Here is a 27,409-nt window from a genome sequence, read left to right on the forward strand (position 1 = left end):
GACCCCTGATTTAAGCGACATAAACCGTAGACGTATCGCTGTACCAGCGGGGACGTTTATAAGAATTAAAACCACCATCACAAATTTACAAAATGTAATCCTCACTTTGTCTACAAATAAGTGTATAAAGTCGCCTAAGTAAGGATTAACTTTTACACATTTGTAATTGTGGTTTTAATTTTTATTCCATTGTGTGTTTTTTTAAATGACCCCTAATTAAGTTTAAAAATTCATAATTTTTTAATATTCTCGTTTATTTACTTTCACCTTCAGAACTTATTGCATTTTTATCCATCGTTATGTTTTGCCATCTGTTGGCGTGAATTAGAGTTAAAAGGTATTTAAACACATGTATGATATGTTTATTATTTATAAAAGAATCTATACTTACCTTTTATTTGAGAGATATTAGAAGCGGATAACACAGATCAGTCAAGTAAACTGGATAATTTTTGTGATAATACTCCGAGCTGTCTAGGCTCTAGCCCCGCTGACATGACCAGGCGATTTAGAAAATGTTGAAATGTAATACTGGAAAAGTTCGCGACCTTTTTATCGCATTATTGGTATAGATGCACATGGTGTATTGTAACCAATACTTTTAATAGTTGTTGTTTTTTTTTGACTCGTGAATTATTACAAACCTTGTAATTTCCTACTATTTAGCATCACTGTACCTAGTAATATTCAGTCATTTTTGACAACCCTAAAATGGAGAGAAAAATAAGTCAAAGAGTGTTGTCCTGAGAGGTTTCATTCTCTTATTTAAATTCGTGATTCGTCAAAAAATGTAGCTATATGCCTCAGTTTAAATGTCTTATTCAATCTTCATATACCAGGAATAGCATGCGTGGACTGTAAATCCGAAAGTTCCTGGTTTGCGACTCGTTCCCGTAAAAACACGCTTTATAATTAGAGGGTGGCGAGTGCGCCTTAAAAGTGACAGTCAAATCCCCCCACGTTGGCGATCAGTGTTGTTGGCTAGTTACTTCTTCTCTCTATCCTATCATTTCAAAATTTATTAAGGCTACGCGAAGATAATCTTTATGTAGTTTTGCACGAAACACTGAAATAAAACAAACGAATTTTCAACCTTCTGACCTTATTTTTTAGGTTTTGATTTTATTTTAGAGAAAAACTTCAAAAAACGTCTTTACTGAAAATCCACGTGTCTAGTACACGTGTTTCTATCTGTAGATATAACAGTTTAATCTGCGACGCAGAAAAGACCACATTTTAACACTCACACACAGGTTGCTTAAGTACGACGTGGATCTTTGTAGATAACAATAACAGGTGCATCAAAATGACAACATTTTTTTTAAAATAATGAAATGGACAAAAGATACACTTTTATTTGCTGTGAAGTCAAAAACCCCATCACGAAAATAACGAATTTCAATCGAAAATCAGGAAACTGGTGAGAAGCGTGTGACGTATACAAAAACAAATGATTCAATGCCTGAGCTCGGCATTCTTCATAACCCAATAAAGAACAGTCTGTTCGGAAAATTGGGTGCCCTCTGTCGTGAGAAATTATAACACTGCAGTTTCTCTCAGCTTCTGGATCGAAGATACACGAAATTCCAGAGTCCACCTGAAGACGTGAATAGCTTCTTTTTGAATATTTACTGCCAGCGGGCCTCTTCCTATCTGCAATTCAAATAAAATTCATTTTTAATTATAATAGTTTTGTTTGTGTAGTAGAAACTGCAGATAATTATAAAAGTTTATTCTTATGTCACTAATCTATAACATTCACAAAGACGTTTCTATTCCTTGACGGGCCCGACATGGCCAAGCGTGTTAAGGCGTTCGACTCGTGATCCGAGGGTCGTGGGTTCGAATCCCGGTCGTACCAAACATGCTCACCCTTTCAGCCGTGGGGGCGTTATAATGTGACGGTCAATCCCACTATTCGTTGGTAAAAGATTAGCCCGAAAGTTGGCGGTGGGTGGCGATGACTAGCTGCCTTCCCTATAGTCTTACACTGCTAAATTAGGGACGGCTAGCGCAGATAGCCCTCGAGTAGCTTTGGGCGAAATTAAAAAAACAAACAAACAAACTATACCTCAGCTGCACTACTTAATATAATATTGAAACAACTTGTAGCAATCTTTCTGCACAATGGCTGTTGAATATTATTGACTCATTAGTGGTTACTTCCTAGTAGGCCCAGCTAAAAGTAGCACACGCGTTGGAGACTGCTTTCGATTCTCTCAGTTCGTTTTCTTCAAAAATAAAGTCCATAATTTCACAGCCATGAACCGGAAGGTTAAGCAAACTGTTTCAAGTTATTCCTCTTTGTTTTAATAAAGTGAATAATTTATTTTTCGTTTATACAAATACAGAAAAAAAAAAAGTCATTCCTACCTCAATCCCTAGGAACGGTTTAAACGTTTATATAAAGACATGTTGTTTTATATAAAAATATAATCAATTGAATAACCTGAGAATCTGATAGTTTAGAAAAGTTATATAGCACATGTAAACCTTCTTGAGCAATATCGTAAAACCAATAGCTTCTGATCCGTCGCTTAGGTGATTAGCATTCGGGGAGTGCGAATCGGAAGCTATAAGGTTCGAGCCCATTACATTTTGCAAGATACGCATTATAATCTTCAGCTATGGGGCTAATTTTCCACAACGTGGACCGATTGTTGCCGAAAATATCATGGTCCTACGGAAAGGGACACAAAGGGTCACCATTCGCCTCTTACCTCCCTATGTCATCTCTCCGAGGGTTCGTGTCCTCCCCTTGCGTTCAACGAGTGCGTTGTCCATTATTTTTTTTAAAACAAAAGAGGAGAGCTCTGTATCAGGTCTTTAAGGCGCTGGTGGCTACTCGTCCTCAGGATGTTTATGCAAATCTGGACAAATAGCTCTGCATACAGACATTCTTAGCTTTGATCTGACAGACCAACAGCACCCATAGTCAATTTTTAAGCTGTTCTGATCTGACTGAATGGTGAGATTTGGCCGGCATTCTTTTAACGCACTGACGTGCGAAGGGAGTTTTGGGGCAGCATAGGAGGTGAACCATGACCTCCCAGATTTAGAGGTCAGGCTGCTTTTCGTTAAGCCACGCTTGGTCCACCAGCAGTTTCATTAACATCTTCAAACTTTGATGGAAGTAGAAAATAGAAAGAGATTCGTTAAAACAGTTACCACCTACCCACACAGTCAACTTCTGCTTCATCTGTACAAAAAATATTCCAAAATTCTGCATTTTCAATAATAACCAGTTCTCCTGGGGGACACTGGTGTAGAGTAGATTCAAGATTTTCGTTACAGTAGTAATACTTGTCGCAGTCCTCGTGCAAATAGGTCACGTTCGCTACGATACACGCTAACAAATTATTTGATCCTGTGGAGACAAAAAATACAGTGTAAGCCAAATTCTACATTATTAATACATGCGAAAAAAATCAATAGGTCTTTGATAAACATCGTAAAGAATCAACAAATATCTGGCAATAATTAATATAAACACATATTCCTTTTCTCGTGATGTTTGTTTGTTTGTTTTTTTAATTTCGCACCAAGCTACTCGAGGGCTATCTGTGCTAGCCGTCCCTAATTTAGCAATGTAAGACTAGAGGGAAGGCAGCTAGTCATCATCACCCACCGCCAACTCTTTTTAATGATATATGTTTATGTATTCGTGACTATACTTCTTAAACAAGGCCTAGCACGGTCAGGTGGTTAAGGCACTCCACTGAGGGTCGCGGGTTCGAATCCCCGTCGCACCAAACATGCTCGCCCTTTCAGCCATGGGGGTGTTATTATGTGAGAGTCAATCCCACTATTCGTTGGTAAAAGAGTAGCCCAAGAGTTAGCGGTGGTTGGTGATGACTAGCTGCCTTCCTTCTAGTCTTACACTGCTAAATTAGGGACGAATAGCGCAGATAGCCTTCGTGTAGCTTTGTGCGAAATTCAAAAATAAACAAAATAATATTATTCTTCAAAAACGTACTAACCTTGCTATTTACTATAAAATAAATTATATCTCTAAACCAACCTAACTAGAATGAAGCTTCCAATAAATAAAGTAAAACATCTTCCCTTAAATATTACACACCTACAGCTGTCGTCGTAATTAGTTCTGTTGTCGTTGTCAACCCCTTGGATGTCGTAATTATTTCACTTGTCGTTGTTAACCCTCCAGGAGTTGTAGATATTTCTCTTGTCGTTGTTAACCCTCCAGGAGTTGTAGATATTTCTCTTGTCGTTGTTATCTCTCCAGGGGTTGTAGATATTTCTCTTGTCGTTGTTATCTCTCCAGGGGTTGTAGATATTTCTCTTGTCGTTGTCAACCTTTCAGATGTTGTCGTAGGTTCTACAGTCGTCGTGTTACGATATGCAGTTGGCTTTTGTTCTGTAACCACAGATGTTGAAGTAAGACAAGGACCCATCATATACTGGATTTGAAAACCTCGTCTCCTCTCACACAAATCTGTAACAAATCTCGCGGAAATCCAAATACTGCTAGAAGTGAAAGGGGCATCTACGAAGAAAGAAATACAAATATGACATTCCAGTTAATACCAAATTTATTCAAAAACCATGCACAAAACTGTGGTCTATACTATGTAAAAACTCCACTGACAAACATAACACCAACATTATTTATAAAATACAATGTGATAACTGCCACGACTTCTATATTGGAGAAACAAGTAGAAAAATGGAAACCAAATTAAAAAAAACATAAAAAGTCACCTTCACACGTTTTCAAACACTACAAATCAAATAAACAGAACATAACCATAGAAAACACCCAAATACTAAATAAAGAAACAGACATAAACAAACGCAAAATTAATGTGTTCAGTGCCGAAGACGAGATAATTCGTTCAAGCCGATTGGTAACATAGTGCCACGAACGAGTTAATTCGTTCTAAATAATACGTAACTTCAACGCTAGATGTCAGCACCATACATACATTTGACCTACTTACAAATTGTTTCACTGTCGATTCAAAATGGCGTCACGAAAAAAGTTGCAAAATGAAGAAGTATTAGAGTTGTATTGTAGCAGCTGAAATACCTGGCAGTCAACAGAATAAAGAAGCCTTACTTATACAACAACTCAAACCCAAAACAAACCAATACAAAGGAACACCTTTGTAAATATATTAATAAATATAATCCAACATCTAAGCAAGCCCTCTACATTCCTACACTCAATTACACACCCGCTTCAAACATGTGGTCAGTTATCGGTCTTTTACCTCTTTTTTGCTTGTGAATCGAATACATTGCTAAAAACATTGGAAAACGAAACGATTTAGAACGTTGTAACTTTCAACTCGAACAGTATCTTACAGCTAAAGAGCTAGCTTCGAAAATGAAGGCAAAGCTTTTACTAATTTTGAACTGCTGACCAAATGATAATCGATACAACCGACACATGTATGGCTGCTTTATGAATAGACAAATTTACCAACACGGTTATAACTCCCCGAAAACTGAAAATGAGAAGCGTGTTCAGTGGCAAATCGCAACTTGAACCTTGGACCTTCAAAGATCATGTCCCGACATGCTACTTACTAGACTACGCAATTCCGCACGTTTCGCAGTTTCAGCTGTGGAAGCGTTTTAACTGAGGATCACTCCTCTTCAGTCAAAAACAGTCGTACAAGTGACGAAAGGTACTGAATAGTTATGTCCAGCTGGTCAGTGATGCAATATTACGGATGGCTATATCTCATCCTTGGATTTTTAACATGACCGTTTATCCCATTATTTTTATTAGGTACCGTGCAGGTTTAAAATACCAAACCAGCATCGATACATATGCATATTATTGCGACAGATAAGCTACAAGTGTTCACGCCGTGAATTTCTTAGTTGGTTACTATGGATACGCGGGAAAAATTGTTTTGTTATCACGTTGTCAAATTCTCCAACGAAGGTGAAACTCAAGATAAATTGTAACAGTTCGCTCTACCATGTGTTTTATGACAGAATTATTGAAGCTCCTGATACTGTTATAGAAAGCATATTCATATATAATCTACAGGGTGGCCCGTAAGTCCCTGCCCATCCATATATCTCATGTATCCAGTGTATCTGTGTGCTGTGCCTCATTCTCGCTGCATAATATTATGCACAATACGCTCTTCAAGTGTAAATGGGCTTACATCGACCATATTTCTCTGAAAAAAAAGAAACAAATTTATAATACATGCGTAATTGAATTTCACATAATAACATATGGATGGGTAGGGACTTACGGGCCACCCTGTATTTTCATTGTATGTTTTTCATCATTAAATGATAATATAATTTAGTTGTGCTTAAAGTTCCCAACGCTTTTATTAAAATCACGCTCAGATAAATAACAGTTAAGCTTCACTTAACATTCTATTATTATTAACGCTTTTGTTTAAAATGTACGTGTGAAAGCAATCACCACACAAACACAGCAAATACACCAGTTTTACGGAACTTGTCTAGCACACGATATTTAAAGTTGTTTGTTTCACAGAAGAGTTACATTGTCCTGCTTGCTGCATACACCACTGATAATCGAACCCCGTATATATATAACCTTACTGCTGTCCCACCAGAGGACATTATTTAAACATTCTACTGGAAATGAAATGGATGTGAAGAAAACAGTAGAAATACTAATAGTTTACCACCAAGCAACGAGTTACTGAAATATGTAATGTTTAATCTACCTATTATCTTATGAGAATATCTGCCACAATAGCGTTTTCCGCCGACTTCAAAATAATCTCGAAAACATCCGACTGAGTCCTCGAGGTCAAAGTCCAATAATGTCAATTTCAGCCGGCAGATGTCTCTGTCGTTGTTCCGTGTAAAGAGATAGGTACAATCTAAATTATTTGGGTAGTTCCTTGGGTACTGTGGGCTGTTGATGTTGCCCGCTCGATCTTGTAAGTAATAGTAACAGATGGGGTGATCTGTAGTTCAAACGTTTAAAAAAACAATTATTATAGTACACAAACTGATTAAAATCTAAGCAATTTTGTATAAATACAAATAAAAAAATATATATATTTTTTTCAAATACACGCATCTTATCCAGCTGATAAATCAATAAACATTTTTTTTATTTCTATAACTTTTTTTTCATCATACAGTTACGTGAAATTATTTTTAATAATTTATTTTAATCGTATTTTGGTTCCGAGAAAATAATTCTTGTTTACCGTTTATTATCTTGCATTTATGGAAAATATTTTAGTAAGTAGGTCAACAACGTAAATTTAAACCCAATAATACACTGTGTATTATTCAGTAACGTGTTTTTGAGTGATGTCTGTTACATCTATTTAAAAATGCTTTGTTGTAGATACAGTTAGTCCTAATTATCAACGTTAGCTGTTCTACTGATTTAACGTTGAATAACCAAGATAGGCCAATTATTGAAACCAAGTTTCAATAATCTTTCTTCGCTGCACACATATATAAAGACTGATAATTAAGCGTATTAATGGTTGCAGTTACAAAGTAAATTTAAAAATAAGCAAAATAATATGTTGTTGGTTTTCGGAAACACATGTTGGATGAGCACGACATTAAAATAATGGGGACGATTCTAGTTCTTTGAATAGCCGCTAGATGGCATATAGCTTTATTTACTCACAATTGTGTGTCTATAAAATTTTATTAAAATTGATTGCTTATTATCTTATTATAACAGTTTGTTCGTTTAAAAAATTAACTATACAATGAACTATCTGTACTCTGCCTGTCACGGGTATCGAAACTCAGTTTTTAGCGTTGCAAGTATTCGGATCTCGGAAATTACCGCATCGATCATTACCATTCATAACTAGGTAACATTTTTATAACTAGGCACTATTTTTATAGCTGAGCAATAAATAAAACCAATAAAAATTGCAAAAAAGGAACAATTTTCAAGTATAAAACAATCAACAAACTTTAAAAATATATCATTTATTTTTATTTTGTAAAGATCACACGAGTGTTGCAACATAAAAGCAAAGCACATTCATTGATAACTGTGTCTACAAGGAAATACTTCAATAAATATCTACTCTCTGATGATGGCTCATTTTTAGTCTAACATTTCAATTGAATACTTTTTCTCATAGATCATAAACATTATTGAATGTCAAGCATGAATACATTGTTGCAGAACTCTGAGACAATTCCATAAAAGGCCGCAGGCCCGTCTTTGGGCCACACCTCCAATAGCCTCTTTTAAAGCTAACAGTTTATATCTGCCCGGAGAGCGGGTATTTCTGCCCCTAAAAATAATGGTTTAAATTTCGCGCTAAGCTACACGAGGGCTATCTGCGCTAGCCGTTCTTAATTTTGCAGTGTAAAACTAGAGGAAAAGCAGCTAGTCATCACCACCCACCACCAACTCTTGGGCTACTCTTTTACCAACGAATACTGGGATTGACCGTCACATTATAACGCCCCCCCACGGCTGAAAGGGCGAAAATGTTTGGTGAGACGGGGATTCAAACCCGCAACCCTCGGATTACGAGTCGAGTGCCTTAACTACCTGGCCATGCGGGGCCTAGTAAAAATAAAGTTTGATAGTTACTGAGTATCGCAACGTATATTATATCGTTAAAGAATGATAGAATTATAACACACACTTACCGTTTAATGGATTTACATTTTTTAAAGAACACCGCGCCATCTTTATTCGTTTGGTCGAACATACCTGTAGGGGTTGTTGTGTACATTGTAGGTGTCGTTGTCAGTCCCTCAGATGTCGTACTTATTTTATCTGTTATTTTCATCTGTTCAGACGTCGACTTAGTAATATCGGTTGTAATTGTTAGTTCCTTATATGGTGTCGTAGGCTTCATGGTTGTTGTAGTTGTAACCATAGATGTCGAACCTGTGGAAAATTTGGGATTGGAATATTTCAACAAATCAGCGCAAGGTCCATCTGCACCAGTAGTCAATAATTATAAACTAACATAATAGAAGGAAGACAACTGGTCAAAACCACCCATCGTTAACTGTTGGGTTATTTTAAACGTAGCGTGAGATTTGACCGTCACCCTGACCACAAATTTCAAAACACCATTTTTTTAATGACAAAGGGCACGAACAAGGAATTGAAAGATTCATCATCTAGCATGATGTGTGATAGAAGGCTTCCAATCACTGTTGTTATGGTACTACAAAGGTTTGTTGTCAAAATTCGTAAGGTTTTTTAGGGGTCTGTTTCTGTTGTTGTTTTCGGGAGTGAAATAGGTTAGTTTACACACAAAGTTACACAAGAACACCACACTTCTATTTGCATATAACCTCTTCTAGTTCCAAACTGATAAAATAGCGAGAAGGAAGCTTCTGAACAACACTTGCCGCCAACTCTTGGGCTGCTCGTATAATGGGTCTTAAATCAAGACTCCTCGGTTTTCTATTTCGAGCACGCCAAATACTAAGGCACTTTTACCCAAAGAAAATGACTCATCTCATATTGATTCGTAAATTTGCATTCAAGTTTGTAAAATAATTCACTATTTCGTCTTTTAAATTAATAACTAAATAACTCTTTATTTCTAAGAACATAATAAAATCGGTTAACATTATGCTGCATATTGAGTTAAGTAAACTTATATTTTATTGAATCTATAGAATTGTGTTTCTCAAACTTTAGTAACCTAAGGAACCTCATTTTTTTTTCTCGGATCCCCAAATTTGTAGTTATGTCGCCAAAATACCATAAATGCTGGCAACTTAACCAGTGTATCTTCGTAAGGAATAGCACTAATACCTCTTTAATTCGCCAGCTACTTGGGGTATGCGAGGGTTGAATGAATATTTCGTGGAAGCAACTTGTGTGTTTTTTCCAGAAGGAGATTCTTCTTGATTGTGTTGTGTAATGTTGCCTGGGAAACATGGACAACTTTTGTGTTACAAAACGACACGCTTTGTTTATTATAACTGGGATCAGACTTGTTGCAGATCTCTTTCTCGATGGTCTTGAGGCCCCAAGTTGATCTACATTCCTTTGTTTTCAAACGTCATTAAGTACGAGTAATATTTCCATCTTACAAATTTTAAATCCCTAATCTGAATATAAATTTATGCTTGTTTGTTTTTTAATTTCATGCAAAACTACATGAGGGCTATTTGCACTGGCCGGCTCTAATCAAACAGCTCTTGGGTTTACTCTTTTACCAAAGAATAGTGGGATTGACTATAACATTATAACGCCCCTACGGCTAAAAGGCTGACATGTTTGGTGCGACGGGGATGTTTACAGCTGTTGCCCTGGTTCTAACCGTCCATTAAAAGTGTTTACAGACGTTGCCCTGATTCCAAACGTCCATTAAATATGTTTACAGTTGTGATCTTGGCTCAAAACGTAAGTTAAAGATGTTTACAAATGTTGGCCTAGTTCCAAATGTTTGTTAAAGGCGTTTACAGATGTCATCCTGGTTCCAAACGTCCATTAAATATGTTTACAGTTGTAATCCTCGCTCCAAACGTCTGTTAAAGATGTTTATAAATGTTGACCTGGTTCTAAACGTCTCTTAAAGACGTTTACAGATGTTGTCCTGGTTCCAAACGTCCATTAAATATGTTTACAGATGTTGCTTTGGACCTACTCTTCATTATGAAATTTCGTTTTCCACCAAATGGATCAATTGCTAAAGATTCTTTGTATGTCTGTTACCTGCATGTTTCTATATACAGGATATAAGTGTGAGCTTATATCACGAGCTAAAGGACAGAGGAACAAATATTTAGAAAATTGTTATTTGTACCAAACACCAAGATTAAATAACAATTTTCTAAATGAAGCAACATTGTCGTTTAGTAAAAATATATATAAATATTAATTCGGTTTTAAAGAAATGGATAACTCATATAGAGGGGCCATAAAATCTATTTATAGTTTACACACACACACACATATATACGATAAAAATAAAAAAGTTTTGCTTTTTTAATTTCATACAAAGCTACACAAGGGCTATCTGTGCTAGCCGTCCCCAATTTAACAGTGTAAGTCTAGAGAGAAGGCAGCTAGTCATCACCACCCACCGCCACCTTTTGGGCTACTCTTTTACCAACTAATAGTGGGATTGACCGTCGCATTATAACACCCCCACGGCTGAAAGGACGAGCATGTTTAGTGTGACGGTTCTTGCAATGGCTAATAAAGTCTTTTTTTTAATTTCTCGCAAAGCTACACGAGGACTATCTGCGCTAGCCGTCCCTAATTTAGCAGTGTAAGTCTAGAGAGAAAGCAGCTAGTCATCACCACCCACCGCCAACTTTTCGGCTACTCTTTTACCAACGAATAGTGGGATTTACCTTCACATTATATAACGCCCCCACGGCTGAAAGGGCTAGCATGTTTTGTGTGAGGGGGATTCGAACCCGCGACCCTTGGATTACGAGTCGAGTGCCTTAACCACCTGGCCAATAAAAAAAAAGATACGAGTTGTAGAATATATACTAAAATAACATAACATGTTAAAACCGATTTAAGTTAATTCTATTAATGTTTAATAACTTATTTATTTACGATCCAGACTCGAATCATGTAGTAGGTCTTTTTTTCTCCATGAGATTGAATAATATAAGCTTGTACTATTGTTTTTTTTATTTTACAATACACGTACTAACTTCGGACTTAAATGCAATTTTTCGACTAAATGGTGAGATCTGATAGTCACTCTTATAACATACAAACTCAAAGTGCAAAGAGCATTTTTCATCGTTTTGTTTCGGCAAGGAATGCGAACTTAGAATCCTTTGATTCATCGACCGAGCTAGTTGTCTACTCAACCAGTAGGGTTTCCTACACACAGCCATTTCTAATTCTGAACGAACAGAATAGCAAAAATGCGGTTAATCAACAGCACCCACTCCTGATCTATTTGAAGTTGTTGAACTTAACTGTCACCCTTACAATGTGCGCATACATGACCGTAAAGTGTGAAGCGTGGTTTTTGTCAGAGGTGGGGAAACGGAACGTAAACTTGAATTGTTGGATCTCTCATCCAAGCACGATCCGCCTACAATAAAAAATATTCAACTATATATAATAAACATTTGTTTAGCCGTAAAAAAATAATACGTAAACATTTATTCTATAATGGCAAAAATTAATATTTATACACGTATTTTAAAATATTTATTTTAGTTTCTGAAATCTTGCTTTCAAATTATTAGTGTTACATTTTACACCCGAACCGTGAGTTCGTATTAATATTTATTCATGCCTACCTGAAGTGCGTGGAGTTCTCGGGTAACAGTCCGTGATTTGGCGAATAAAAAGTTCAAACCCCTTGTCGGTCCCGAATTCACTCGTCTGAAAGTACATGCAGAAATTCTTCTCCATAGAAGGAACGTTGTAGACATCTAGTGACAAAATACAGATCTCAGACTGATGGTGTAACTCATTAGTGATCTTTTTTTCCAATAATTGAATGATTGGACGACCTGTTTAATGTTTACTGTAACAGTTTTATTACCTCATTCTCTAAACCTTCTTACAAATATGTATATTTGTATGTATAACACAGTTCTTTTTTTAAAACAACTTTCCTTGCGTCAAAATTATGAGATGGTATTAGTGATTCGTAATCACTCACTCTCATTATTCTATGGTAAACGACAATGTCAGTGGTGAGTAGCGATAAGTTTATTTTAATCATAGTGTGTAATATGAAACGACACTTTCTCCGTTAACTGTGAAAATTTACATCTAAAATTTCGAATTACGGTTAATACCACACAGTCCTCAAAGTTAGAGCTAGGTTGTAAAGTGAATGTTTGTCAGTTGGATACGAAAACTGACATATCAAATCTCGATTTACGGTTAACACCACACAGTCCTCGAATTTAGGTCTAGGTTGTAAAGTGAATGTTTGTCAGTTGGATACGAAAACTGACATCTAAAATTTCGAATTACGGTTAATACCACACAGTCCTCAAAGTTAGAGCTAGGTTGTAAAGTGAATGTTTGTCAGTTGGATACGAAAACTGACATATCAAATCTCGATTTACGGTTAACACCACACAGTCCTCGAATTTAGGGCTAGGTTGTAAAGTGAATGTTTGTCAGTTGGATACGAAAACTGACATATCAAATCTCGATTTACGGTTAACACCACACAGTCCTCAAAGTTAGGGCTAGGTTGTAAAGTGCATGTTTGTCAGTTGGATACGAAAACTGACATATCAAGTTTCGATTTATGGTTAACACCATACAATCCTCAAAGTTAGGGCTAGGTTGTAAAGTGCATGTTTGTCAGTTGGATACGAAAAGTGACATATCAAGTTTCGATTTATGGTTAACACCATACAGTTCTCAAAGTTAGGGCTAGGTTGTAAAGTGCATGTTTGTCAGTTGGATACGAAAAGTGACATATCAAGTTTCGATTTATGGTTAACACCATACAGTTCTCAAAGTTAGGCTAGGTTGAAAAGTGAATGTTTGTCAGTTGGATACGAAAACTGACATATCAAGTTTCGATTTATGGTTAACACCATACAATCTTCAAAGTTAGGGCTAGGTTGTAAAGTGCATGTTTGTCAGTTGGATACGAAAACTAACATATCAAGTTTCGATCTATGGTTAAAACCACACAGTCCTCAAAGTTAGGGCTAGGTTGTAAAGTGCATGTTTATCGGTTTGATACGAAAACTAACATATCATGTTTTGATTTATGGTTAACACCATACTGTTCTCAAAGTTAGGGCTAGGTTGTAAAGTGCATGTTTGTCAGTTGGATACAAAAACAGACATATCAAGTTTCGATTTATGGTTAACACCACACAATCCTCAAAGTTAGGGCTAGGTTGTAAAGTGCATGTTTGTCAGTTGGATACGAAAACTGACATATCAAGTTTCGATTTATGGTTAACACCATACAATCCTCAAAGTTAGGGCTAGGTTGTAAAGTGCATGTTTGTCAGTTGGATACGAAAAGTGACATATCAAGTTTCGATTTATGGTTAACACCATACAGTTCTCAAAGTTAGGCTAGGTTGAAAAGTGAATGTTTGTCAGTTGGATACGAAAACTGACATATCAAGTTTCGATTTATGGTTAACACCATACAGTTCTCAAAGTTAGGGCTAGGTTGTAAAGTGCATGTTTGTCAGTTGGATACGAAAACTGACATATCAAGTTTCGATTTATGGTTAACACCACACAATCTTCAAAGTTAGGGCTAGGTTGTAAAGTGCATGTTTGTCAGTTGGATACGAAAACTGACATATCAAGTTTCGATTTATGGTTAACACCATACAATCCTCAAAGTTAGGGCTAGGTTGTAAAGTGCATGTTTGTCAGTTGGATACGAAAAGTGACATATCAAGTTTCGATTTATGGTTAACACCATACAGTTCTCAAAGTTAGGCTAGGTTGAAAAGTGAATGTTTGTCAGTTGGATACGAAAACTGACATATCAAGTTTCGATTTATGGTTAACACCATACAGTTCTCAAAGTTAGGGCTAGGTTGTAAAGTGCATGTTTGTCAGTTGGATACGAAAACTGACATATCAAGTTTCGATTTATGGTTAACACCACACAATCTTCAAAGTTAGGGCTAGGTTGTAAAGTGCATGTTTGTCAGTTGGATACGAAAACTGACATATCAAGTTTCGATTTATGGTTAACACCATACAATCCTCAAAGTTAGGGCTAGGTTGAAAAGTGCATGTTTGTCAGTTGGATACGAAAAGTGACATATCAAATTTCGATTTATGGTTAACACCATACAACCCTCAAAGTTAGGGCTAGGTTGAAAAGTGAATGTTTGTCAGTTGGATACGAAAACTAACATATCAAGTTTCGATTTATGGTTAACACCATACAATCCTCAAAGTTAGGCTAGGTTGAAAAGCGAATGTTTGTCGGTTGGATACGAAAACTGACATATCAAGTTTCGATTTATGGTTAACACCATACAATCCTCAAAGTTAGGGCTAGGTTGTAAAGTGCATGTTTGTCAGTTGGATACGAAAACTAACATATCAAATTTCGATCTATGGTTAACACCATACAATCCTCAAAGTTAGGCTAGGTTGTAAAGTGCATGTTTATCGGTTTGATACGAAAACTAACATATCAAGTTTCGATTTATGGTTAACACCATACAGTTCTCAAAGTTAGGGCTAGGTTGTAAAGTGCATGTTTGTCAGTTGGATACGAAAACTAACATATCAAGTTTCGATTTATGGTTAACACCATACAGTTCTCAAAGTTAGGGCTAGGTTGAAAAGTGAATGTTTGTCACTTGGATACGAAAACTGACATATCAAGTTTCGATTTATGGTTAACACCATACAATCCTCAAAGTTAGGCTAGGTTGAAAAGTGAATGTTTGTCAGTTAGATACGAAAACTGACATATCAAGTTTCGATTTATGGTTAACACCATACAATCCTCAAAGTTAGGGCTAGGTTGAAAAGTGCATGTTTGTCAGTTGGATACGAAAACTAACATATCAAGTTTCGATCTATGGTTAACACCACACAGTCCTCAAAGTTAGGGCTAGGTTGTAAAGTGCATGTTTATCGGTTTGATACGAAAACTAACATGTCAAGTTTCGATTTATGGTTAACACCATACAGTTCTCAAAGTTAGGGCTAGGTTGTAAAGTGCATGTTTGTCAGTTGGATACGAAAACTAACATATCAAGTTTCGATTTATGGTTAACACCATACAGTTCTCAAAGTTAGGGCTAGGTTGAAAAGTGAATGTTTGTCAGTTGGATACGAAAACTGACATATCAAATTTCGATTTATGGTTAACACCATACAATCCTCAAAGTTAGGCTAGGTTGAAAAGTGAATGTTTGTCAGTTGGATACGAAAACTGACACATCAAGTTTCGATTTATGGTTAACACCATACAATCCTCAAAGTTAGGGCTAGGTTGTAAAGTGCATGTTTGTCAGTTGGATACGAAAACTAACATATCAAGTTTTGATTTATGGTAAAACCATACAGTTCTCAAAGTTAGGGCTAGGTTGTAAAGTGCATGTTTGTCAGTTGGATACGAAAACTAACATATCAAGTTTCGATTTATGGTTAACACCATACAGTTCTCAAAATTAAGGCTAGGTTGTAAAGTGCATGTTTGTCAGTTGGATACGAAAACTGACATATCAAATTTCGATTTATGGTTAACACCATACAATCTTCAAAGTTAGGCTAGGTTGAAAAGTGAATGTTTGTCAGTTGGATACGAAAAGTGACATATCAAGTTTCGATTTATGGTTAACACCATACAATCCTCAAAGTTAGGGCTAGGTTGTAAAGTGCATGTTTGTCAGTTGGATACGAAAACTGACATATCAAATTTCGATTTATGGTTAACACCATACAGTTCTCAAAGTTAGGGCTAGGTTGTAAAGTGCATGTTTGTCACTTGGATACGAAAAGTGACATATCAAATTTCGATTTATGGTTAACACCATACAGTTCTCAAAGTTAGGGCTAGGTTGTAAAGTGCATGTTTGTCAGTTGGATACGAAAAGTGACATATCAAATTTCGATTTATGGTTAACACCATACAATCCTCAAAATTAAGGCTAGGTTGAAAAGTGAATGTTTGTCAGTTGGATACGAAAACTGACATATCAAATTTCGATTTATGGTTAACACCATACAATCCTCAAAGTTAGGCTAGGTTGAAAAGTGAATGTTTGTCAGTTGGATACGAAAATTGACATATCAAGTTTCGATTTATGGTTAACACCATACAATCCTCAAAGTTAGGGCTAGGTTGTAAAGTGCATGTTTGTCAGTTGGATACGAAAACTGACATATCAAATTTCGATTTATGGTTAATACCATACAGTTCTCAAAGTTAGGGCTAGGTTGTAAAGTGCATGTTTGTCACTTGGATACGAAAAGTGACATATCAAATTTCGATTTATGGTTAACACCATACAATCCTCAAAGTTAGGGCTAGGTTGTAAAGTGCATGTTTGTCAGTTGGATACGAAAAGTGACATATCAAATTTCGATTTATGGTTAACACCATACAATCCTCAAAGTTAGGGCTAGGTTGAAAAGTGCATGTTTGTCAGTTGGATACGAAAACTGACATATCAAGTTTCGATTTATGGTTAACACCATACAATCCTCAAAGTTAGGCTAGGTTGTAAAGTGCATGTTTGTCAGTTGGATACGAAAACTAACATATCAAGTTTCGATTTATGGTTAACACCACACAGTCCTCAAAGTTTGGGCTAGGTTGAAAAGTGAATGTTTGTCAGTTGGATACGAAAACTGACATATCAAGTTTCGATCTATGGTTAATGCCAGAAGGTTTTCAAAAGTTAAGGCTAGGCTGGAATTATACAAAACCAGAGTTTCTCGGTTAACAATAAAAACTTACATATACCATTTCGACTTACGGATTAACACACCAGAGAGCAGTCAAAGCTAGAGACAGGTTACGATTCAAGACACAAAGAGCAAACAAAATAGGACTCCCCACTTTTAATTCACATTATCTAAGTATAAATGAAAAATCACATGTTGTGTTGGAAGGTAACTTTCCACATAAGCGAATTCCATCTTTGCAAGTACACAAGTAATCACTGGTGCAGTTCCTACTATATCGAAGATGGAAGTCCAAAACTGTCACCTCTACCTAGAAAATAAGGCATAATTACGTGTTAATCTACTCCGTTTATTCACGTAAATAACGTTCTTCTACCACTAAAAATCTACAACAACATTTAATAATAAATATTCAGTAACTTATCAACTTAACAATTTTATAACACATTAGGGATCACCCAAATATTTCGCTTGCTTAGCTCTAGGTGAGATGGAGTGTGGTAATGAAATGTGTAGCTCCTAATTCGACCAAGTTGTTAACATATGACCTTCCCTTAAGTATGATACTTACTGAAAGAGACTTCATATAAAGGTTAATACACTTAACATTACTTATTCTTTTCCTCGAAAGGAGTAGGTGGGTTAGTGGGTTAGTGGGGGAACAAACAACATGAAGGAAGTCAATTCATTTTAAAGTAATCAAATATAAATTTCCACGACGAGAGTCAAACATGAACCTCCTAGGTGACATCCAATCGTAACTACTAGACCACATGTTTTGAAATAAATTAAGAATATCCATTGTTGAAAAAAATTGTTTTTAACCAAGTTTCACTTTCACTTCAAAAAAGTCAGTTAAAGAATTGTTATTAAAACTCAGAATTTCTCATTCGTCATTTACGTGAAATATGTTACTAGTTATTTTTTATTTAATCTCTACTTCTTTCTGTTTTCACATTCTCTTACGTAAAGCAGTGAAGTTCAAAAATCTGAGTGGTTCCAGTTGAATACTAATTCAAACCAAGTTCAGAACAAACTACCTATTATATGCTCACAAACATATAAGTTAAATTTATTAACTAAACGGTTTGTTTGTGTCGAATTCCGCGCAAAGCTACTTTAGAGCTATCTGCACTGGCCAACCCTAACGTAGCTGTATAAGACTAGAGGGAAGGAAACCAGTCATCATCTACTGCCAACTCTAAGGTTATTCTTTTACAAATGAATAGAGAAATTGGCCGTCACATAGTAACACCCCATGGATGATAGAGCGAGCATTTTCGAGGATGGGATTAAACAGTACCACCCTCAGACTGTATGTCGAGTGCCCAAATTGACAAGCCCATAACCAGACGCTAGGGATTTTTTTTTTTTTTTACATACATGTAATGAAACTGTTTGTCGTGTTTGAAACTCATATTTTCTATTTCGAGCTTCAACATTTTTTTCACATATTTCACTCTATATGCTAAGTAACAATTAAATACAAAAATACTTCATATGTTTGAGATGTGCTCTCATTCCTGGCCCGGCATGGTTAGAGCACTCTACACGTAATCTGAGGATCAGGGGTTTTAATCTCTGTCCTAACAAACATCCTTGCTTTTGTAATTGTGGAGGTGTTGTAATGAGATAGTTAATCTCACTATTCGTTGGTAAAATAGTATCCCAAGAGTTGACGGTGGGTGGTGATGACTAGTTGCCTTCCATCTACTCTTACATTGCTAAATTATGGATGGATAGGACACATAACACTCGTGACTAGAAATGACTGTTTAAAAATACATATACATTCTTGATCCATTTGAAATATTTCGAACATGGTTAGTTAACTGTAAGCTCTACATGATTTACTATAACTTTAGTTAAATTATTCATTGTATCAGAGTTTCTCAACCAGTGGTGCAGTACAGATGACCCAATGTGTATCTTTGTGCTGAATAACAAACAGACAACGTTTTTGAGACCAAAGTCTTACCTACACAATCTACAGTGGTAAAATAAAAACCCATAGCAGTTTACATCTCAACATTCCATCAGTTTTGTTTTCTTATTGGGTTTTTTTCCAAAATCCCACAAATCAGTACAGTTATTATGAAAGACCAATGGTTGAGAAACACTAGATAACCACAAACACTTAATACAAATTGTGACTCTATCTACATACGAAACTATCCACTCACCTTTTGTCTGTTCGCCGACCTTTTACACTCTCAATTACTACGTATATTTAACGTCATTAGTACAGAAGTTCTAAGCATCTATTAAATATATGTGTTTATTTGTCTATATTTCCATTTGTCCATCTATACCCCACAACGCTAGTCGACCTTGAATGACTACAAATAATTAATCCCCTACTTGCCTGACAAACATCGGGTCTAAACTTTTCGATAGTGTAACGACATTGCAAATTCGGAGGATAGGCCCATGGATACCCGGGGCTTCTCAGGTGTGATCTAGGACTAAGTATTCGTATATCACACGATTCCGATTGTTGGTCAGCTACAGATGCAATTAGCAATAATGATGAATAATGTCAGTAAATTATTCCATGCTTAAAAAAGTGCAATATTTTTCACAATATTTCCATGGAACATAAAACATCAGGTTATTACCCTTGTTCAATTATATTGGGGCCCGGCATGGCCAAGTGTGTTAAGGCGTTCGAAACTCGTAATCCGAGGGTCGCAGGTTCGAATCCCGGTCGCACCAAACATGCTAGCCCTTTCAGCCGTGGGGGCATTATAATGTGACGATCAATCCCACTATTCGTTGGTCAAAGAGTAACCCAAGATTTGGCGGTGGGTGGTGATGACTAGCTGCCTTCCCTCTAGTGTTACACTGCTAAATTAGGGACGGCTAACACAGAGAGCCCTCGAGTAGCTTTGTGCGAAATTCAAAAACAAACAAACAAACAATTCTATTGAAAATACAACTTTTTTACTTTAACACGAAATGTCTTCGGACATTTTTTAAGATGGTAGCTTCAGGTACCTCTTTAGTATCAGAAAAAGCTTATATACCAGACCATCTGAAAGGCAATGTCTGTATTACATTGAACCACATAATCCCTGCCTCAAAATGTGGACAGAAACTCTGGCTCCTTAGGTTAATGAGATAAACAACAGTTACGAAAATCCACGCCACAATAAAATCTATTTATTTTTACAAAAATACTTTGATTTAGCAGTTTATTTGTTTGTCAATAAGCACAAAGCTAAACAGGTGTTATTCACATAAATAAAAAAAATAAATACGTTACTGTTTTTAATGTGTTTATTTTTCTAGGAGAAGGAAGTTCCATAAAGAAACTCAACAATTAGTTATTCAGGTGAAGATTAATTCTATTTCATATATAAAGGTCAAGTATGCATGGCTATCTACAGGATGTATTACAGAGAGCAAGATGACCAGAGGATATTAAAAGTTATAGCTATAGAAGCGCAAAATTAATAATCCAGAGGGGTTCAAGTGCCCCTTGTCGACACCCATTTAGCTGTGATTATTTGTATATTACATATTCCCTTTATTTAACACTGTTTTTATAAATAAATACCATTTTAAAAATTAATAAGCCTTTCATTTCTTCCTCCAACATACTATCACAAACTAATTGACTGTATGACAAACACTTGATATTATTAAAACAGTCATTGTTTTTTATTCTGTCATTTAAAGAGTTGTGTGAATTCAAAGTATATCAACTCGTGGCACATCATTTTAAACCTATCACCATGTTGTTCAGTCATTGTGGAATTCAAAGTATATCAACTCGTGGCACATCATTCTAAACCTATCACCATGTTGTTCAGTCATTGAGGAATTCAAAGTATATCAACTCGTGGCACATCATTCTAAACCCCATCACCATGTTGCTCAGTCATTGTGGAATTCAAAGTATATCAACTCGTGGCACATCATTCTAAACCTATCACCATGTTGTTCAGTCATTGAGGAATTCAAAGTATATCAACTCGTGGCACATCATTCTAAACCTATCACCATGTTGTTCAGTCATTGTAGAATTCAAAGTATATCAACTCGTGGCACATCATTCTAAACCTATCACCATGTTGCTCAGTCATTGTGGAATTCAAAGTATATCAACTCGTGGCACATCATTCTAAACCTATCACCATGTTGCTCAGTCATTATGGAATTCAAAGTATATCAACTCGTGGCATATCATTCTAAACCTATCACCATGTTGTTCAGTCATTGAGGAATTCAAAGTATATCAACTCGTGGCACATCATTCTAAACCTATCACCATGTTGTTCAGTCATTGAGGAATTCAAAGTATATCAACTCGTGGCACATCATTCTAAACCTATCACCATGTTGTTCAGTCATTGTGGAATTCAAAGTATATCAACTCGTGGCACATCATTCTAAACCTATCACCATGTTGTTCAGTCATTGAGGAATTCAAAGTATATCAACTCGTGGCACATCATTCTAAACCTATCACCATGTTGCTCAGTCATTGTGGAATTCAAAGTATATCAATTCGTGGCACATCATTCTAAACCTATCACCATGTTGTTCAGTCATTGAGGAATTCAAAGTATATCAACTCGTGGCACATCATTCTAAACCTATCACCATGTTGCTCAGTCATTGTGGAATTCAAAGTATATCAACTCGTGGCACATCATTCTAAACCTATCACCATGTTGTTCAGTCATTGAGGAATTCAAAGTATATCAACTCGTGGCACATCATTCTAAACCTATCACCATGTTGCTCAGTCATTGTGGAATTCAAAGTATATCAACTCGTGGCACATCATTCTAAACCTATCACCATGTTGTTCAGTCATTGAGGAATTCAAAGTATATCAACTCGTGGCACATCATTCTAAACCTATCACCATGTTGTTCAGTCATTGTGGAATTCAAAGTATATCAACTCGTGGCACATCATTCTAAACCTATCACCATGTTGCTCAGTCATTGTGGAATTCAAAGTATATCAACTCGTGGCACATCATTCTAAACCTATCACCATGTTGCTCAGTCATTATGGAATTCAAAGTATATCAACTCGTGGCACATCATTCTAAACCTATCACCATGTTGTTCAGTCATTGAGGAATTCAAAGTATATCAACTCGTGGCACATCATTCTAAACCTATCACCATGTTGTTCAGTCATTGAGGAATTCAAAGTATATCAACTCGTGGCACATCATTCTAAACCTATCACCATGTTGTTCAGTCATTGTGGAATTCAAAGTATATCAACTCGTAGCACATCATTCTAAACCTATCACCATGTTGCTCAGTCATTGTGGAATTCAAAGTATATCAACTCGTGGCACATCATTCTAAACCTATCACCATGTTGCTCAGTCATTATGGAATTCAAAGTATATCAACTCGTGGCACATCATTCTAAACCTATCACCATGTTGTTCAGTCATTGAGGAATTCAAAGTATATCAACTCGTGGCACATCATTCTAAACCTATCACCATGTTGCTCAGTCATTGTGGAATTCAAAGTATATCAACTCGTGGCACATCATTCTAAACCTATCACCATGTTGTTCAGTCATTGAGGAATTCAAAGTATATCAACTCGTGGCACATCATTCTAAACCTATCACCATGTTGCTCAGTCATTGTGGAATTCAAAGTATATCAACTCGTGGCACATCATTCTAAACCTATCACCATGTTGCTCAGTCATTGTGGAATTCAAAGTATATCAACTCGTGGCACATCATTCTAAACCTATCACCATGTTGTTCAGTCATTGTGGAATTCAAAGTATATCAACTCGTGGCACATCATTCTAAACCTATCACCATGTTGCTCAGTCATTGTGGAATTCAAAGTATATCAACTCGTGGCACATCATTCTAAACCTATCACCATGTTGCTCAGTCATTGTGGAATTCAAAGTATATCAACTCGTGGCACATCATTCTAAACCTATCACCATGTTGTTCAGTCATTGAGGAATTCAAAGTATATCAACTCGTGGCACATCATTCTAAACCTATCACCATGTTGTTCAGTCATTGAGGAATTCAAAGTATATCAACTCGTGGCACATCATTCTAAACCTATCACCATGTTGTTCAGCCATTGTGGAATTCAAAGTATATCAACTCGTGGCACATCATTCTAAACCTATCACCATGTTGCTCAGTCATTGTGGAATTCAAAGTATATCAACCCGTGGCACATCATTCTAAACCTATCACCATGTTGTTCAGTCATTGAGGAATTCAAAGTATATCAACTCGTGGCACATCATTCTAAACCTATCACCATGTTGTTCAGTCATTGTGGAATTCAAAGTATATCAACTCGTGGCACATCATTCTAAACCTATCACCATGTTGTTCAGTCATTGAGGAATTCAAAGTATATCAACTCGTGGCACATCATTCTAAACCTATCACCATGTTGTTCAGTCATTGTGGAATTCAAAGTATATCAACTCGTGGCACATCATTCTAAACCTATCACCATGTTGTTCAGTCATTGTGGAATTCAAAGTATATCAACTCGTGGCACATCATTCTAAACCTATCACCATGTTGCTCAGTCATTGTGGAATTCAAAGTATATCAACTCGTGGCACATCATTCTAAACCTATCACCATGTTGCTCAGTCATTGAGGAATTCAAAGTATATCAACTCGTGGCACATCATTCTAAACCTATCACCATGTTGCTCAGTCATTGAGGAATTCAAAGTATATCAACTCGTGGCACATCATTCTAAACCTATCACCATGTTGTTCAGTCATTGAGGAATTCAAAGTATATCAACTCGTGGCACATCATTCTAAACCTATCACCATGTTGCTCAGTCATTGTGGAATTCAAAGTATATCAACTCGTGGCACATCATTCTAAACCTATCACCATGTTGCTCAGTCATTGTGGAATTCAAAGTATATCAACTCGTGGCACATCATTCTAAACCTATCACCATGTTGTTCAGTCATTGTGGAATTCAAAGTATATCAACTCGTGGCACATCATTCTAAACCTATCACCATGTTGCTCAGTCATTGTGGAAATACTTTACTAAAAACTTTGTATTTTTATATTTCATACGTTTCAAAATGTTTATTTGTTGTTTGAATTTTGTACCAACTATACGATGGTTATTTGTGCTACTCGTCCCTAATTTAGCAACGTAAGACTAGAGAGAAGGCAGCTGGTCATCATCACCCGCCGCCAACTCTTGGCCTACTCTTTTACCAATGAATAGCGGGATTGACCATTACAACATTACACTCCCACAGCTACTACTGTGAACATATTTATTGTCACGGGGATTCAAACCCGCGACCCTCAGATTACGAGTCGAGTACCCTAACCACCTGGCCATGCTGGGCCTATTTCAAAATGTAAGTTCCTCATGGAATAAAAAAATAAGTCAGAAAATTATGGAGCAAAATTATGGATAAGTGTACTCAGTGTTCTTTATATCAATAACTCATAAGTGTAGTCAACGTTCTTTATATCAATAACTCATAAGTGTAGTCAACGTTCTTTATATCAATAACTCATAAGTGTAGTCAACGTTCTTTATATTAATAACTCATAAGTGTAGTCAGCGTTCTTTATATCAATAACTCATAAGTGTAGTCAGCGTTCTTTATATCAATAACTCATAAGTGTAGTCAGTGTTTTTTATATCAATAACTCATAAGTGTAGTCAGCGTTCTTTATATCAATAACTCATAAGTGTAGTCAGCGTTCTTTATATCAATAACTCATAAGTGTAGTCAGCGTTCTTTATATCAATAACTCATAATTGTAGTCAGTGTTCTTTATATCAATAACTCATAAGTGTAGTCAGCGTTCTTTATATCAATAACTCATAAGTGTAGTCAGTGTTCTTTATATCAATAACTCATAAGTGTAGTCCGCGTTCTTTATATCAATAACTCATAAGTGTAGTCAGCGTTCTTTATATCAATAACTCATAAGTGTAGTCAGTGTTCTTTATATCAATAACTCATAAGTGTAGTCAGAGTTCTTTATATCAATAACTCATAAGTGTAGTCAGCGTTCTTTATATCACTAACTCATAATTGTAGTCAGTGTTCTTTATATCAATAACTCATAAGTGTAGTCAGTGTTCTTTATATCAATAACTCATAAGTGTAGTCAGTGTTCTTTATATCAATAACTCATAAGTGTAGTCAGCGTTCTTTATACCAATAACTCATAAGTGTAGTCAGCGTTCTTTATATCAATAACTCATAATTGTAGTCAGTGTTCTTTATATCAATAACTCATAAGTGTAGTCAGCGTTCTTTATATCAATAACTCATAAGTGTAGTCAGTGTTCTTTCGGTCAGTAAATCATAAGTGTAGTCAGTGTTCTTTCGGTCAGTAAATCATAAGTGTAGTCAGTGTTCTTTCTACTAATAAATAATAAATATAGACATCATTTCTACCAATAAACTATAAATTTATCCACAGTTCATTGTGTAAATAAATAATAAACACATGTATAACAAGTATTCTAGCGATTCATATTTCATTGAAACGTTATGTTTAATTTAAAGGATTTTTAGAGTTGAGCTTAAGAACTACTAATAATTAAAAACTCAAAGAGGGCTTGAAAACTAAAAAACATCAAGTTGTGGTCAACAAAAGTGTTTTTTATTATAGATATTAAAATTTAAACCACAAATCATGACGTCAACCTAATTATTTTATTGACAAAGATTAATGAAGTTCTGATTCCATATGTTCAAGTATCTGGAAATATAAGTTAACTTAATTAAATATTTGTTATATAAGTCTAGTTAAGTGTTCTTACCTTGTAGTCGGTCACTAAAACTGCCACAGTATGTCTGCTGTCGTACACGTATCCGGAAACCTATGTTGTTCACTTTGTTATTGGTCCGAAAATACATTTTAAATTCTTTCTTCCATCCAGGAAAGTCAAATGTGACTGCATTCGCAAAACGTACATTCTTGTTAAAACTGTACACGTACAGGGATTTTTTTCTCAAAAGGTACAAGGAGAAAAATAAATTTAAAAGGCAAAATTTACTTTTAACACAAAAACGTCATTGAAAAGATCTGTCAGTTTGGACAAAAGGAATGGATGAGTTTGACCTATTTTGAACTCTTATCAATGTTGCCACATTTATGTTACTATTAATACAAACATGTAACATATAAAAGTTCTCTTCGTGCATGGAAAGCTTTATCTGAAAACACTAAGTAAATAATTTAATTCACAACAAAGCAAGTTCCACCCATTAGGCTTATATTAACTCTGCAAAACTGGATTCTACTGATTGAGTTGAGAAATCGAGGAAAATAGAAGCGATTAATAGAATCAACTAATAGGTTTGCTTTTATAAACCATTAAAAGATCCCTCATTACATTAGAAAGTGGTAAAGACTGTTTCAAGTTTCTCAAGACATTCTGCTAACAAAGAAACCTTGGCCACTTAGTTCGATGAGCTTCTTTGTTCTTTATCTAAGCAGCTTACTTTAAGATCATTCAACACATTTTACCTTGAAGTATATTTTAACTGTATACTAAGAGTATGTAGTTTCAAATTCAACCCTCAATTTATCATACAGATCTCATGGATAGTATTATCTTAATGACGTTTTCAGTCACTTTAAATCGATATTTATCAGAAAAACAAAATGTCAGTTTCTTGAGAAAATATTTCCTTCTTTCAATATATAAACTATTAGTACGTCATTTAGAATATTTGATTTTAACTGTGAGGTGTAAGCTTCATTAAAAATTTTAATATAAAAAAATCAGTATAAACAAAACTTAGTGTGCAATGCCCCTGTATATAAACTATTCGTTTTTCTTAGTTATAGTAAAAATCTTGTCACTTTAAATTAAAATCAGGTATTACCGTGTTGGCTCGATTATAAGGCGATGCTTTTTTTATTAATAATTCGGCCCTGAAATTAATATTCGCCTTATAATCGCGGCACACCACAGGTCCTTTCCCATTCGCATTCCTAAATGTCCAGATAGCATCTGTCTACGCATGCACACCAGATGTCTGCTCAAGATCATCGCTAATTATTGCAACTAATATACCTGCAAGCTGTTCAGTTGCAGTATTGATTTTGTGGACCTAAAAAATGACTTT

General features: G+C 35.7%; 1 protein-coding gene across 7 annotated transcripts in view; it reads right to left on the reverse strand.

Annotated features, from left to right (window-relative positions):
- Positions 1–1,139: 1,139 nt before the first annotated feature.
- LOC143247756 (cubilin homolog) overlaps positions 1,140–27,409 on the reverse strand; it is a 31,382-nt gene continuing 5,112 nt past the window's right edge. For 2 of the 7 annotated variants that reach the window (XM_076496190.1, XM_076496196.1), the window contains 9 exons: positions 26,095–26,229; positions 19,656–19,795; positions 17,483–17,600; positions 12,211–12,345; positions 8,678–8,857; positions 6,690–6,935; positions 4,082–4,507; positions 3,176–3,367; positions 1,142–1,653 (listed from right to left, as the gene is read on the reverse strand). In XM_076496190.1, coding sequence (XP_076352305.1) covers positions 1,322–1,653; positions 3,176–3,367; positions 4,082–4,507; positions 6,690–6,935; positions 8,678–8,857; positions 12,211–12,345; positions 17,483–17,600; positions 19,656–19,795; positions 26,095–26,229 — 1,904 coding nt within the window. In that variant the 3' untranslated portion in view covers positions 1,142–1,321. Of the gene's footprint in view, positions 1,654–3,175; positions 3,368–4,081; positions 4,508–6,689; positions 6,936–8,677; positions 8,858–12,210; positions 12,346–17,482; positions 17,601–19,655; positions 19,796–26,094; positions 26,286–27,409 lie in introns of all 7 variants that reach the window. The other 5 variants (XM_076496195.1, XM_076496193.1, XM_076496191.1 and 2 more) reach the window with 5 other exon arrangements.

The sequence above is a fragment of the Tachypleus tridentatus genome, chromosome 3, assembly GCF_004210375.1.
Source record: "Tachypleus tridentatus isolate NWPU-2018 chromosome 3, ASM421037v1, whole genome shotgun sequence".
NCBI classification, from domain to species: domain Eukaryota; kingdom Metazoa; phylum Arthropoda; class Merostomata; order Xiphosura; family Limulidae; genus Tachypleus; species Tachypleus tridentatus.